Consider the following 15,229-nt stretch of genomic DNA (forward strand, 5'->3'; position numbering starts at 1 on the left):
TTGTATTGTAATGATTTATTTATATATTTTTTTCCTGCCTAAACTGTGAGATCCTTCAAACCATGATTGCCTCTAATTTATCTTTAACTATCACATGTTGAATGATAAAAGTTGACATTTGGCTTTTAAGTTAGCCTCAACTTGCATTTAGAACATAGCAAACATACAGGAAGGAAACAGTCAACCAACCAACACTCTACTCCCAATACACACACACACACACAGAACTTTGGAGCAACTACACAGGTATGTGTATTATATTCATATTCTTAGGTTTAGATCTTTAGATATTGTTTTAGAAAAACAATTTCAATAAAGTGTTTAATTTTTTTGAGCTTTGGTGCTTCAGATGTGAAGAAATTCAGTTAGGTAGAACACTGACGCCCCCAGTGATGTGGGACAAATAAGGTGTCACTTACATTTTGACTATAAGATGTATGTTCTCTAAAAGGGTATTTCATAGAGATACCTGGTTTCCTGTTATATTATTGCTTGGTCATGGAAATTCTAGTAATCACTTGGTAGACTCAATATAGGCTCTTAGAAAACATCTCAAATGAGTAATTGTGTGTACTGTGTACACACAATTGTGTACTGATTGTGTGTTGGGCTGTCAAGAAGTGAGGATAAAAGTTAAATGCATCTGTTTCTAAAGTTGCAGCCCACCTAACTGATTTATTCAAGCAGTCTTTGGCTAATACTACAGAATGTCCACCAGAAAACTTTGAGACAGATTTCTCTGAAAAGAAATGGAGGTAAGCTGATCCAATAATCTGTTCCAATCAGTATTAAGGAAATGATGAGGAAATGGAGAGGTGCGGGTGTCCTACAGTGGGTGACTACATCAAGGAATTAGCCTTTCATCTTCCATGCTGTTAACAATTTATCATACAAGGGTGGGTTTTCTTTTATTATCTGTAAGCTGAGAACATTGCCCTTTTTCATTGTATTTTTTTTTCCTTTCCTTTTACACAGGCACGCAGAAACAACAAAGCGCTGGAAAGAAAAGTTAGCTCAAAAGAGGTAATTCTACCCTGAACTATACATAAAATAAACACGTGAAAGACCCAGTTTGGTGGAGTCATAGAATTTTAGAATGGAGTGGGTTGCAAAGTCCTACCATCCAGGCTCCCCGATGGTCTTTAAATTCTGCTACATTTCTGCCCAGCAGTCATTCATCTTTTGGGCAGTGATGTTATTATCTTTTGAGGAAGCCCATTTGACCATTAGGTAGATCCTCTCTCTCTCATAAGCAAGGAAGCTCTCAGGTATTCTCTGTGCTTTGGTAATTCTAATATACTAATAAATATTCTAGAACTTAATGCAGAGCATAGTTGTAAACATGCAAAGATTCTTATAATGCACACGAGGAATGTACTCTAAGCCTTATGTGCTCTGGTTTCCTTTCAATCCTGGCTGAGGATTCCAACCCCAGCCTCTTGCCCTAAAGAAAGGAAGCCAGATATATTTATTGAGTGTATAGTAGTACATATGGTACCACTGTACACATTTGCATGGCTCCTCTCCAGAATGACTCCCAGGATGAATACGCTTCTTAATAAAAACGTCTGGGCTACCTTGTGGAATGTGTTGGAGAGGTGGTGAGATAAGACCTTAGGTCTCATGGGCCACTCCTCTATACAAGGTCAAACTAGAAATATATACTGTCCTATAGAATATCCCTGAAAGGATATCCAAGAGCCTGGTGACAGTGAGTGCCTGTGGAGAAGGAGACTGAGAGTTTAGGGGATAGTGCAAGATGGACTTCCTTTTCATTATGTACTCTTTTCTACTTTTTGAGTTACGTACATTTGCATGTGTTATCCATTCACATTTAAAAAAATTTTTGAAACATTAACAATTTCGAATTTTAACCCATAGGTAGAAATGGCAAGCCAACAGAAGTTTTTGAAGAAGAACGTGAAACACATAATTAGATATATGTCCTAGAAAGAGAAGGGCTGGCAACATGGAAAATGGACGGGGGGGGGAGGGTTAAGGAGGGAGAAAGTTTCAAGGACATAGAAGGTAGTCAACAAATGTCAGATGCCATGGAAGAATCAGAAAGGAGAATGAAAAGAGGAATTTGTGCTTATCGGTTGGAAGGTTTATTGATTTCTTTTGTAAGAACAATTTTAAGAGAGTGATAGGCAGTAGCCAGATTTCCATAGATTGATGAATGAAACCAATGAGCTAGTAGAGAGATTTTAATGAGAAATTCAAGCTGTTTAAATAAGGCGATTTTCATTCAGCCAGTATTTCCAGAGAGGCCATCTAGTATAAGAGAAAGAGCACTGGTCTTAGAGCCAGCAGACCTAGAATCAGCTCCAATTTGATTATTTGCAGACTGTATGATTCCAGCTGGTTGTTTTACTTCAGTAAAACTTACTTCAGGAATTCAGTTTGCTTATCTATAAAATGAGGATGATTAGACCACCTAGTATCTAAGATCTCTGTCAGTTCACTAACAGCTGACTTGCATAAGCACTTCTCAAGATCACGGGCTTTGGTGCAGGCAACCTGGATTTTAATTCAGCCTTTACCTCTTACTAGTTACTTCTCTATGCCTTGAATTTTTGACGAATAAAATGGGGATAATAATAGTAACTCATAGAGTTATTGTAAGATTAAATGTAAACTACTTTGCAAAGTTTTCCTGGCATGCAATAAGCACTTAAAAATGAAAATTATTTCAGATAGGGTTAGGTTTGGCTGGATTTAACGGACAACCCCTAAATCAGTGTTTTACAAGAAAGAAGTTTGTTTTTCCTAACGTAAAAGAAGTCGGAAGTGGGCAGTCCATGGCAGGCAGTGCCACATCATCATCAGGAACTAAGATTCCTTCCTTTTTTCTGTTCCATCATTCTTAGCACATGATTTCCATCCTCAAGTTTGCTTCCTAGTTGCAAAATGACTGCTGCAGCTACAGCCATTTCATTCGTATTTTAGGAAGTGGGAAAAGAGATGAAACAAGGACAAAGGGAAAGCCTTCCAGCTGAGTTAGCCCTCTTTAAAAGCTTTCTGAAGTCTTACCCAGTGACTTCAGTATACATCTTACTGGCTATCCGTATATAGAGGGAAGGCTAGGAAGTGTAGTTTTTAGCTGGACTATTGCCTCCCCAGTACATTTTCTAATATGGAAAGTCAGCTAGCAAGATTATGATTGTTTTTATTATACTTTGTGATCATTAATTGCATTATTCATAAGCCATTCATTCCCCAGGTTTTAGTGTTACCACTGCTACTGAAATTTTGGAAATCAGTAGAATCTAGCTGTCAATTAAACCTCGGAGAAATGGAAAGACATGCAAAAGGTCATCCATGTGGTTTGTAGCCTTTTGAGATCAACTGTAAAACCAGACTACCAGCTGGCATCATTATTTCCTATCTTACATGAAAGTCTAATTTCTGAGGTCAGAAATGTTACTGATTCTAGAAGAAGCAGAAGATGAACTGAAACAAGTTGACAAAAAAATGCCCAAGTTAATTCTTACCAGTTTTGTTAGTGATCCCCATTTTCTGTGGGATTTAGAACTGAAACAAAAGCAAATAACATATTTTGTTAATGTTCTGTGTCTTCTTTTGCATCGTTATGGAAATATCCACCAGGAAGGAAATTGATAAAACACAAAACTATCTAAAGGAAATTAGGAACAAAGTAATATCACCCTACTGGAAATCTGAACTAAGCAAGTTATATCAGTCTCAGGTAATTGAATGTAATTAACAAAAATTGAATGAGTCTTCATAGAAGTTGATACAATGCCTGTGCTTTTAATGTAACCTACCTATCCTGATGTTGTTTCTTTCCTGCTTCAAGCATCAACCCAATTGACTAACCCATACTCTTCAAATCATGTCCTCACCAGCATGTGAGAGGGAAATTCTTTGCCAGTGTATTCCTACAGCTCTACCTCCCTGCCTTGCATTATGACTATTAATTATGTTCTCCCATCTATTTTAAGCTCTTTTTGGGTTGAATTCTCCCTATTGATGATTATCCTCTGATAAATCCCATTTTGAAGTTTTTATTCTATTAAAATGTCCTCACCCATCAGCTGCTGAGGCAACACTGAGAGATTGTGAGTTCTTGGAAGCCCATGGAAGGAGAGCATGGCTCTCCTCTCCTATGAAACCTTGAAACTCTCAAGCAAAGGGAGGATTTTCATGTGTTCAGAACTCCCTGTGCTTCTATGAAAATTCCAGATGTTACTATTAACCAGAGCCTGCCTGACAAGAAATTATGGGAAATTATGACTAATTAACAAAATTCAGAATTGAGTTAATCAGTTTCTTGAACAACTTGTAGTTTGCAAACTTCCTTTTCAGGGCCTTAAAAAAATATGCTTTTATCACTGCTTACCAACTTAGCATGCTTGTAGCACTTGCCTTTCAGCCATGTGTAAGTCTAAAATAAATCTTTGAATTTTCCTTTAAGTTTAATTATCTGGACACCCTTTCCAAGAACTTGCCTTCTTTTACCAAGAAAGACGAGGATGCAAGCAAAAGAGCTGTTCAAAATACATCCAGTCTTCCTCCAGGTAATATGTTCATGTAGCTCTTATTCCTGTTAATGTAGAACATAACTAGTTCCTACCACTTTTTGTCTCAGTAACAGCTAATGACATAACACTGTGTTACCTATATATTATAGATTTGGCTGAGTTATATGAGGAAACTAAAATGTAAATAAAATTAAGTTTTCATCCTGTATGCTTAAAATTTACCTAAAAGCATTAAGAAGACCTGACTAATTTAAAAATCAAGGGCGTAATGAAAGGTTGTTGGAGAACAGGACATTTACATGTTCTCCAAGTATCACCTCACGTATTACCTGCTAATTATGAGGAGGAGAATATGCCTTTACAATGGAGGGAGATGGCATTTTCCACCTTAATCAAGTGATCAAACTTCTACCATATGTGAGACAACCTAGCATTAGATGTTTTCTCATATAATGCAATATGAATATTGTTCCTAGAACCTGTGTAGAATTCTCACCAAAAATCCTTAACCTGAATTTAATCAAAAGGAAACAATCAGACAAACCAGAATGTAGACATTTAATAAGACAACTGACCCGGACAATTCAAAAAAGTCAATGTCATTGGCCCCATGGCTCCACCCTCATTTCTCATGCTTCAGCGAGGCCTGCGCTTTTCACGCATCACCTCAGGGAGTGCTTACCTCATGAAGAAACTCAGGGTAAAGGCACGGCCACCAAAGCAGGAGTGAGAGCAACTTGACGTCGGGAAGGAGACGCTAAAGAGGCTGCAGCCGCAGGAGGCCGGAGTCCTGGCCACCGTGCCTTCCCTGAGGGCTTCGACAGGGCCCCTCAGGCCTCACACCTGCTGAGCGCCGACCACCTCATGGACACCATCCTGCCTCGCTGACCCAGTCGCCCTGTTGCCAGAATGAGCTAATGTCTGAAAATTGCTCAGCAGAACCAGGCACAGCACGGGCCTCCCCTCTTGTGGTTTCACTTGCCAGTGACCACTATCTTGATAATTCCGTATGGCTGACAGGGTCCTGGTGCTCTGGCCGGGTGTCAGGCCTGAGCCTCTGAGGTGGGAGAGCTGAGTTCAGGACACTGGACCACCAGAGACCTCCTGGCCCCACATAATATCAATTGGCGAGAGCTCTAAGAGATCTCCATCTCAATGCTAAGGCCCAGCTCCACTCAAAGAACAGCAAGCTCCAGTGCTGGACATCCCAAGCCAAACAGCTAGCAAGACAGGAACACAACCCCACCCATTAGCAGAGAGGCTGCCTAAAATCATACTAAGTTCACAGACACCACACAACACACCACAGGACTCGGTCCTGCCCACCAGAAAGACAAGATCCAGCCTCATCCACAGGCACCAGTCCCCTCCACCAGGAAGCCTACACAACCCACTGAACCAACCTTACCCAGTGGGGGCACACACCAAAAACAACGGGAAATATGGACCTACAGCCTGCTAAAAGGAGACCCCAAACATAGTAAGTAAAGCAAAATGAGAAGACAGAAATATGCAGCAGATGAAGGAGAAAGGTAAAAACCCACCAGACCAAACAAATGAAGAGGAAATAGGCAGTCGACCTGAAAAAGAATTCAGAATAATGATAGTAAAGATGATCCAAAATCTTGGAAACAGAATGAATAAGATACAAGAAATGTTTAACAAGGACCTAGAAGAACTAAAGAGCAAACAAACAATGATTAACAACACAATAAATGAAATTAAATATTCTCTAGAAGGAATCAATAGCAGAATAATTGAGGCAGAAGAACGGATAAGTGACCTAGAAGAGAGAATAGTGGAAATAACTGCCACAGAGCAGAATAAAGAAAAAAGAATGAAAAGGATGGAGGACAGTCTCAGAGACCTCTGGGACAACATTAAACACACCAACATTCGAATTATAGGGGTCCCAGAAGAAGAAGAGAAGAAAAAGAAAGAGACTGAGAAAATATCTGAAGAGATTATAGTTGAAAACTTCCCTCATATAGGAAAGGAGATAGTCAATCAAGTCCAGGAACCACAGAGTCCCATATAGGATAAGTCCAAGGAGAAACACACCAAGACACATGTTAATCAAACTATCAAAAATTAAATATAAAGAAAAAATATTAAAAGCAGCAGGAAAAAGCAACAAATAACATACAAGGGAATCACCATAAGGTTAAGGGCTGATCTTTCAGCAGAAACTCTGCAAGCCAGAAGGGAGTGGCAGGACTTATTTAAAGTGATGAAAAGGAAAAACCTACAACCAAGTTTACTCTACCCAGCAAGGATCTCATTCAGATTCAATGGAGAAATTAAAACCTTTACAGACAAGCAAAAGCTAAGAGAATTCAGCACCACCAAACCAGCTTTACAACAGACACTAAAGAAACTTCTCTAGGCAGGAAACACAAGAGAAGGAAAAGACTTACAATAACAGACCCCAAACTATTAAGAAAATGGTAATAGGAACATACATATCGATAATTTTCTCAAATGCAAATGGATAAAGTGCTCCAACCAAAAGACATAGACTGGCTGAATGGATACAAAAACAAGATCCGTATATATATGCTGTCTACAAGAGACCCGCTTCAGACCTAGAGACACATACAGACTGAAAGTGAGGGGTTGGAAAAAGATATTCCATGCAAATGGAAATCAAAAGAAAGCTGGAGTAACAATTCTCATATCAGACAAAACAGACTTTAAAATAAAGACCATTACAAGAGACAAAGAAGGAAACTATACAATGATCAAGGGATCAATCCAAGGAGAAATATAACAATTATAAATATTTATGCACCCAACATAGGAGCACCTTAATTCATAAGACAAATGCTAACAGCCATAAAAGGGGAAATTGAGAGTAACACAATAATAGTAGGGGACTTTTAACACCCCACTTTCACCAATGGACAGATCATCCAAAATGAAAATAAATAAGGAAACAAGCTTTATATGAGACATTAGACCAGATGGACTTAATTGATATTTATAGGACATTCCATCCAAAACCAACAGAATACACTTTCTTCTAAGATCAGGAACAAGACAATGTTGCCCACTCTCACCACCATTATTCAACATAGTTTTGGAAATTTTAGCCACAGCAATCAGAGATAAAAAAAAGAAAGAAAAGGAATCCAAATCAGAAAAGAAGAAGTAAAACTGTCACTGTTTGCAGATGACAGAATCCTAAAGATGCTACCAGAAAACTACTAGAGCTAATCAATGAATTTGGTAAAGTAGCAGGATACAAATCAATGCACAGAAATCTCTGGCATTCCTATACACTAATGATGGAAAATCTGAAAGAGAAATTAAGGAAAGACTCCCATTTACCATTGCAACAAAAAGAATAAAATACCTAGGAATAAACCTACCTAAGGAGACAAAAGACCTGTATGCAGAAAACTATAAGACCCTGATGAAAGAAATTAAAGATGATACAAACAGATGGAGAGATATGCCATGTTCTTGGATTGGAAGAATCAACATTGTGAAAATGACTCTACTACCCAAAGCAATCTACAGATTCAGTGCAATCCCTATCAAACTACCACTGGCATTTTTCACAGAACTAGAACAAAAAATTTCACAATTTGTATGGAAACACAGAAGACCCTGAATAGCCAATGCAATCTTGAGAAAGAAAAACGGAGCTGGAGGAATCAGACTCCCTGACTTCGGACTATACTACAAAGCTACAGTAATCCAGACAGTATGGTACTGGCACAAAAACAAAAATATAGATCAATGGAACAGGATAGAAAGCCCAGAGATGTACCCACGGGCAGGGGGAAGTATAAGCTGGGACAGAGTACAAAGTAAGAGAGTACCATTGGCATATATACACTCCCAAATGTAAAATAGATAGTTAGTGGGAAGCAGCTGCATACCACAGGGCTATCAACTCAATGCTTTGTGACCATCTAGAGGGGTGGGAGGGAGTCACAAGAGGGAGGGGTTATGGGGATATATGTATACGTATAGCTGATTCAATTTGTTATACAGCAGAAACTAACACAACAATGTAAAGCAATTATACTCCAATCAAGATGTTAAAAAAAGTAAATGTCATTAAAAAAATTTTAAACATGAGGTGATTGTTCTATAATAAAAAAGACAAAAGAGGTATAAAAACTACTTGTGATACATGCATTTTGGATGCTGGATTGAGAAAAAAACAGCTATCAAAAATACTTGGATGAATTACATGAGTTTGATTTAGGGACTGTATATGAGAGGGCATTGCTGGATTACTGTAAGTGTTTTGGGTTTGGTGATGGTATTGTGGACGTGGAGGGGAATGTCTTCATTTCAGGAGATGCATGTTGAAGAATTTAGGGATGAAATGAAATTTAGTGCTTCTCTTTAATAAACTGGGTGGTTAAAATGCCCAGATAGAGGGATTTTCTACTGTACAATACCACAAATTCAGCTGCCTGGAATGAGCACAGCCAATTACCACAGAGTTTGCAAAGCAAAGATTAAGGCTGGAACAATGACTTGTAGATGTGATGGGGCTAAATCAGGGATGAAGTCTGATGGTGCTTGTGCTGCCACCTGCACCCTGGGCAGACGACACTAACCAATCAAACCTACTCTCCCCTTGAAAGGGGGCAAGGCCACAGTTTCTTCAACACAGTCCTCCAGGCAGCCACCACCATTTAACCAGGGTTGGCGTACACACAAGTTGAAATGTGTTTGCATCCCCAGTCCTTGATATATTTATTTAAAATTTGTTTCATTTTGCACTGATTTCTTAGAGTACATTTTAATGAAGAGCTACATGTTCATAGTAATAAATGGATTTAAGAGTGGAAACTTTTTAAAAAACATCACCTTTTAGTTACTCTTGCCAAGTAAAAGTAGGTCAAATTACCTGGTCCCTGTTTCATAAGCCAACAAGGTAACAACTACTATGTGGTCATAAGGCCCGGAAAGAAACAGCTAGCTCCTTGGGAGTTTGAGTCTTATAGATACTGTCCTGTTTGTTAATGGCAAACATTTGTCATATAATGATAATCCCACCCTCTTAATGGCTTTCTTCCATTAGTCTTTCTAAAGACAGTTGGGGGAAAGGCCCCTTGTTCATTGTAATACAAACATTAGTAGTCATTGTATCATTGTCCAGAATATCACTTTAAAATATTTGTTCTGGGTTTCTTTTTAAGATTCCCAGAAAAAAAAAGTTTCAGAACAGGAATCCTCAGATACGCTTAGTCTTCCAAAATCGGAGAACTTTGTGAATACCAAGGAGTCTGCTAGCCAGAAACAAAGTGAAAATTTAACAGTATCTATCAAAGGTATGGCAGTCATTTGCTTTATCTCATTGTTTCTCAGGACTGAACATTATGTCTTTCTGGAGTATGGGAGATGGCCCTGGGGGCTGAGGGCATGGTTGGTGGTTACAGAAAAAATTCTAGAGGGTCATGGATCCTGAACCTATGGGACTTTGTAAGGCTTCTTAGCACATCAAAGTATCTCAAAAAATATTTTGAGAATGACTACAAGTCCCACATTGAAGGAAAGAGATAACAATTTTTTTTTAAGATTTGTTATCTTATTTCTTCATTTTATTTTATTTTGATTCATCTATTATTTTATTTTATCCCTCATGGTTCTAAGAGCTTGTGTGATTTACTGAAACTCAGGAACCTGGTAGCTTTGTTTGAGCAGCCAGTGATTTGGTAGTAGGACTTAGATTTACCTATTACTTCCTTGTTCCGCAGGTGCTAGAAGAGAAACGTAAGATGTAGTCTCTGTCTTGCACAGCACATCGACTTATTGGGGTAGCAGAAACTGAAGTGTGGAATACTACAGAATAATATCTAGTTCCCATGGAGTCACATTACACTGATTTCACAGCAGTTAATTCAACTAAATATGGGTGGTAAAAAGAGAAAGAAAGAAAGAAAAACAGAGTAATCTAAATTGTGTAGATACATTTGCACCCCTTGATTCCTGTGGGCATGTTCAATATTGAAAGTGAGCTGGGAATCTGCTGAGGGGTCTTAGTTACCTCTTATAGAGGGAGCATCTTGCCACATTTATGGGTGAATTAGGGATTTACCTTGTACAAGCCTTTTGCCTTCCTGATTTAATCTTCTCTCTCTTATAAGGTTTATTCATTTAGGGGGTGATTTACTCAATGCCAGGCATTGTTCTAGGCATGGAAATACAGCAATCAAGAAGCCAAAGACATATGCAGCTGAACATGCTATGGGCAAACCTAGACAATAAATAAGTAAACACATCAAATTCAGATGATAACAAATGGTGTCACATAATGTAACAGTATAATGTATGGAGAGTGTCTCGGGGAGAGAGACAGCACTCCATTAGGGGGTTTGAAGGCCCCTCTGTGAAGGGACATTTGAGCTGAGACAAGAAGGACAAGAAGGAGGCAGCCATTCAAAGACTGGGGGGAAGGACTATTCCAAGTAGTGGGAACAGCAAATATGAAGGCCCTGAGGAGAGAAGAAACAGAAAATAAGACATGGAGCTGGAAGAAAATGGGCATCAGAACAAGTAGAAGATGAGGTCAGAGAGAGGGACAGCAGTGAGATCCCGTGATGCTGCATAGGGAACTTTGAGTTTTATTCTAAGTGGAGTTGTAGTCAAACACCACTGGAAGGTTTTGAGCAGCAGGGTCGTTACCTGACTAATTTATATTTGAAAAAGATCCCTCTGGTAGATGTGTGGGCAATAGCTCGTGGCCAGGGAAGGGAGAAGTGGGGAAGGTGGAAGCAGGGAGGAAGCAACAGAAGGTACGTGTGAGTGTGAACAGAGACCTGGACTAAGGAGCTCGAGGTGGAGATGGTGAGAAGCAAATTAATTGGAAATATATCCTGGAGTTAGAGACAACAGGGCTTGCTCATCGATTGGACATGAGGGTGAGAAATAAGAGGAATCAAGGGTGATTTCTAAGTTAACTAATGTGACCAGTTGTGAGGCTGAGAATTGGTAGTTGTAACAGGTTTCCAGATGGTGCTGGTGTTGCTGATACAGGGCCATGCTTTGAGAACCAACCTAAGGCAAACTCTAGAATGTAAAAATCAGGCAGAGGAAGAGCCAGTTAAGGTAGCTAAGAAGAAAAACCCAACAAGGTAGATGAAAAATAGGAGTGTGAAAATGACTGAGTGTTCTGAGTATATTAAATGCTCCTCAAAAGTCGAGTAAGATAAAGAATAACCATGGAATTGGGCAATAGTGATCACTGGTGATCTAGACAAGAGCAGTTCCAGGGCACGGGGGAGACCAAAGCCAACTGAAGCTGCTTATGTATAGAATGGCTAAAGAGGAATCAGCAGCAGCAGCAGCAGGAATACACAGATGTAACCAGGAGTTTTGCGGAAAAGAATAAAGTAGCGGGACTGCAGCTGGAGGGAGATGTGTGACCAAGTGAGGTTTTTTTAAAATCAGACATACTAGAGCATGTTGATTTGCAAATGATGATAATTCTGTAGGAAGAGACAACTTATGATGCAGGAGAAGGGAGCCTGATGGCAGGATAGCAAAGTGTTAAAGAAGGTGAGAGAACATGACATTTGGGCCAGACCCTGAGAGGCAGATTTGACCTCGGATGTGAGTAGGGTCACCTCATCCACAGTGACAGGAGAGAGGAGAAAGAATACAGATACATGGTATTGGGGAGGTGAGTGAGTGTGATGGCAAAGGAGTGGATATAACGATAAGAATATAAAATCCATTCCAGAGAAACAGGAAAGCAAAACAAGAAAGGGTGACTGATTGTCTGATTGTTTAAAGTGACAGTGTCCATTGATTAGAGGTCTCAAGAAGGTCAAATAATTGCTTGACAGATATGATAAAGTAATAAGCTAGAAGAATAGGAAGTAGTGATCTAGAGAGGGGAGCTTGAAACAGAGATTTGGAAAGTGGTAAAATTATTGGTGTTGCCAAGGGCAAAGATGTGACCATGGGAGTTTCTGAGATGGAGAGGAGGAAAAGATGAAGAAACAGGGCGATGGAAAAATCAGAGCAGACAGGGTGTTGGATGGGTCATCCAGGGGATGTCACCAAAAGCCATGAAGTGGAAGACCATCCAAGGTGTCAAGATCTGCAATGAATCAAGGGAATGATTGAGAAGGTCAGTAAATGACAACTACTTGGAGATGTCATAGGTAAAACAGTACAATGGCATGAGATTCAAAGGAATGGGAGTGTTTGAAGGAGGAAAAAATTTGTTTTGAAACAAGAGGGACACCTACGGCACCCCTACACGCTGAAATACTTGAGCTAATAAGAGACAATAATGTGATTCCACTATAAGTGGTAAATTAAATTTTGATATAAACAATAAAGTTTAAAGAAGTTCAGAGTAGGAAGAGATTAACACAAGCAGTGAGGAAAACTTTATGGGAGAGGTGGTCTTAAAGAATAAATACAATTGCATAGATTTTAAAGTTTAAGATTGGATCACCTGAGACAAGCCTCATTTCGCTTGAGGAAACTGAAACCTAGAGAAAGTCAAGCAACATCTAAAATCATACAGCAAATTTGGGACCGCGCCAGGGCCAGAAAATGAGTTTTTGACTCTGAATTCTCTATAGTTTACTACACTACCCTGCAGATGTAGGGAAGAGAAAAGAGTATTTTATGCAAAAAAAAAAAAAAAAAAAAAGAGAGAATGTGTTCAAAAGCCTGAGTAGAAATGAACTGGAAGCCATTGTAAGTAGATCAGAGTATTCTTATTTGGTAATAGTACAAGAAATGTTTGGGAAATAAAAGAGAGTCAGAGGAGGTTTGGATTTGGTGAAATAAAACTGAACTTGTCAGCATTCGCTATGATAACACTGCATAAATCCTATAGTGGCTAAGCAACCAGTTTTGGGGACTGTGAACTGACTGTACAGCCTGCAGGCAGCACGTGCTGGAATCGGCACCAGGCCCCTGAGATCTTTCTCTTCCCAGCCCCACATTCAATGACACCACGTTGAGAGTGTGAGTCAGCCACCGTGAGAAATCAGCAAATGCCACACACTTGCAAAGTGTACCAACCAGGTCGGCTTTTCTCCACGGAGGCAGTTGTTAAGCTTTTTTTCAGCACACCCGCGGCTGCAGGCAGAGCTCAGGTGTATTCCGCTCCCGTGCTGAAGGAGCCCCACCCTCTGTGGCTGGCTGTCCTCAGGACACAGGGTCAGAGCTCAGGAGAGGTGAATCAGGAGGATCAAGAGAGATGGATTGCGGGCTGCCGCTCTCAGCCTCTGCTCAGAACTGGCGCAGCCACTGCCACGTACATTTATGGTCAAAGCAAGCCCTAAGGCTGAGCTCAGAGTCAACGGGGCAGAGAAATACGCTCCATCTACAGGGAAGCCGTGCTCAGAGATGAAGTAAATAAAGCTATGCTCTGAGATGAGGCAAAAGACCAAAACCAGGGGCTTCCCTGGTGGCGCAGTGGTTGAGAGTCCGCCTGCCGATGCAGGGGACACGGGTTCGTGCCCCGGTCCGGGAAGATCCCACATGCCGCGGAGCGGCTAGGCCCGTGAGCCATGGCCGCTGAGCCTGCGCGTCTGGAGCCTGTGCTCCGCAACGGGAGGGGCCGCAGCGGTGAGAGGCCCGCGTACCGCAAAAAAAAAAAAAAAAAAAAAAACAAAAACCAAAACATTATTGTGCATAAATACCACAGTTGACCTCAGCATAGAAACAGGGAACCATTACTTGTTCTTCAGTTGTGTCGGATTCAGCCGTAATTTCAGATGATTCCACTAGTTGGACCATCCCAGTTGTTTAAAGTTTATTTATTTATTTATTTATTTATTTATTATTTATTTATTTATTTATGGCTGCATTGGGTCTTAGTTGCAACACACATGATCTTTCCTTGTAGCACATGAGCTCTTCGTTGTGGTGCCCGGGCTTCTCTCTAGTTGTGGCGTGTGGGTTTCCTCTCTCTGGTTGTGGTGTGGAGGCTCCAGGGCACGTGGGCTCTGTAGTTGTGGCACACAGGTTCCAGAGCACATGGGCTCTCTAGTTGAGGCTCGCGAGCTCAGTAGTTGAGGCGGGTGGGCTTAGTTGCCCCATGGCATGTGGGATCTTAGTTCCCTGATCAGGTATTGAACCCGTTTCCCCTGCATTGTAAGGCAGATTCTTTACCACTGGACCACCAGGGAAGTCCTCCAGTTGTTAAGTATTAAAATACTTCTGTATCAGCTGGTGCCCAGCTGCTGTTCCAAGCCCCTCAAGTACTCCCTCCTCCACCCCCCATCCCTAGGGAAGCCCTGGGTAGGCTTCATTGGATAATAATCCGTCTATTATGGGAGGCAGTATGGTATACAGCAGAGCTAAGGCTCTACCTGACTCCTTATATAATAGCTTATGACTTATATAATTATATAATGACATATATATAATATGACTTATATAATAACTTATGTAAGTCTCTACCTGACTCCTCATATAATAACTATGTTACAGTGGGCATGCTCTTTAACCCCCTATATATTCCTGTTTCCTCTTCTGTAAAGGGGGTATAATGGTATATACATTATAAGGTTGTGAGGATTAAATTAGTTAGTATATGTAAAATGCTTACAGCAGTGCCTGGCACATGAGAAACTCCATATCAGTATTTACTATTAATAATAATAGTATGAGAGATTATTTGATACCCATTAGACTGGTAAAATGCATTCATATAAGACAGTAATATGCATATGCTAAGAATACAAGCAAAAAGACACATCAAGACATTAGAATGGTTGCCTATGTAG

The 15,229-nt window shown here is 40.2% G+C and overlaps 1 protein-coding gene across 1 annotated transcript in view; it reads left to right on the forward strand.

Annotated features, from left to right (window-relative positions):
* The window catches only part of SPAG17 (sperm associated antigen 17), a gene marked incomplete at its 5' end in the record, with an annotated part of 215,822 nt that overhangs the window by 166,367 nt on the left and 34,226 nt on the right, over positions 1-15,229 (forward strand). The window contains 5 exons of the mRNA XM_081224979.1: positions 656-755; positions 976-1,023; positions 3,610-3,709; positions 4,439-4,541; positions 9,671-9,802. Of these exons, the coding sequence (XP_081081105.1) occupies positions 656-755; positions 976-1,023; positions 3,610-3,709; positions 4,439-4,541; positions 9,671-9,802 (483 nt within the window). The remainder of the gene's footprint in view (positions 1-655; positions 756-975; positions 1,024-3,609; positions 3,710-4,438; positions 4,542-9,670; positions 9,803-15,229) is intronic.

This window comes from Mesoplodon bidens (genome assembly GCF_964165515.1).
Source record: "Mesoplodon bidens genome assembly, chromosome: 2".
Taxonomy (NCBI): Eukaryota; Metazoa; Chordata; class Mammalia; order Artiodactyla; family Ziphiidae; genus Mesoplodon; species Mesoplodon bidens.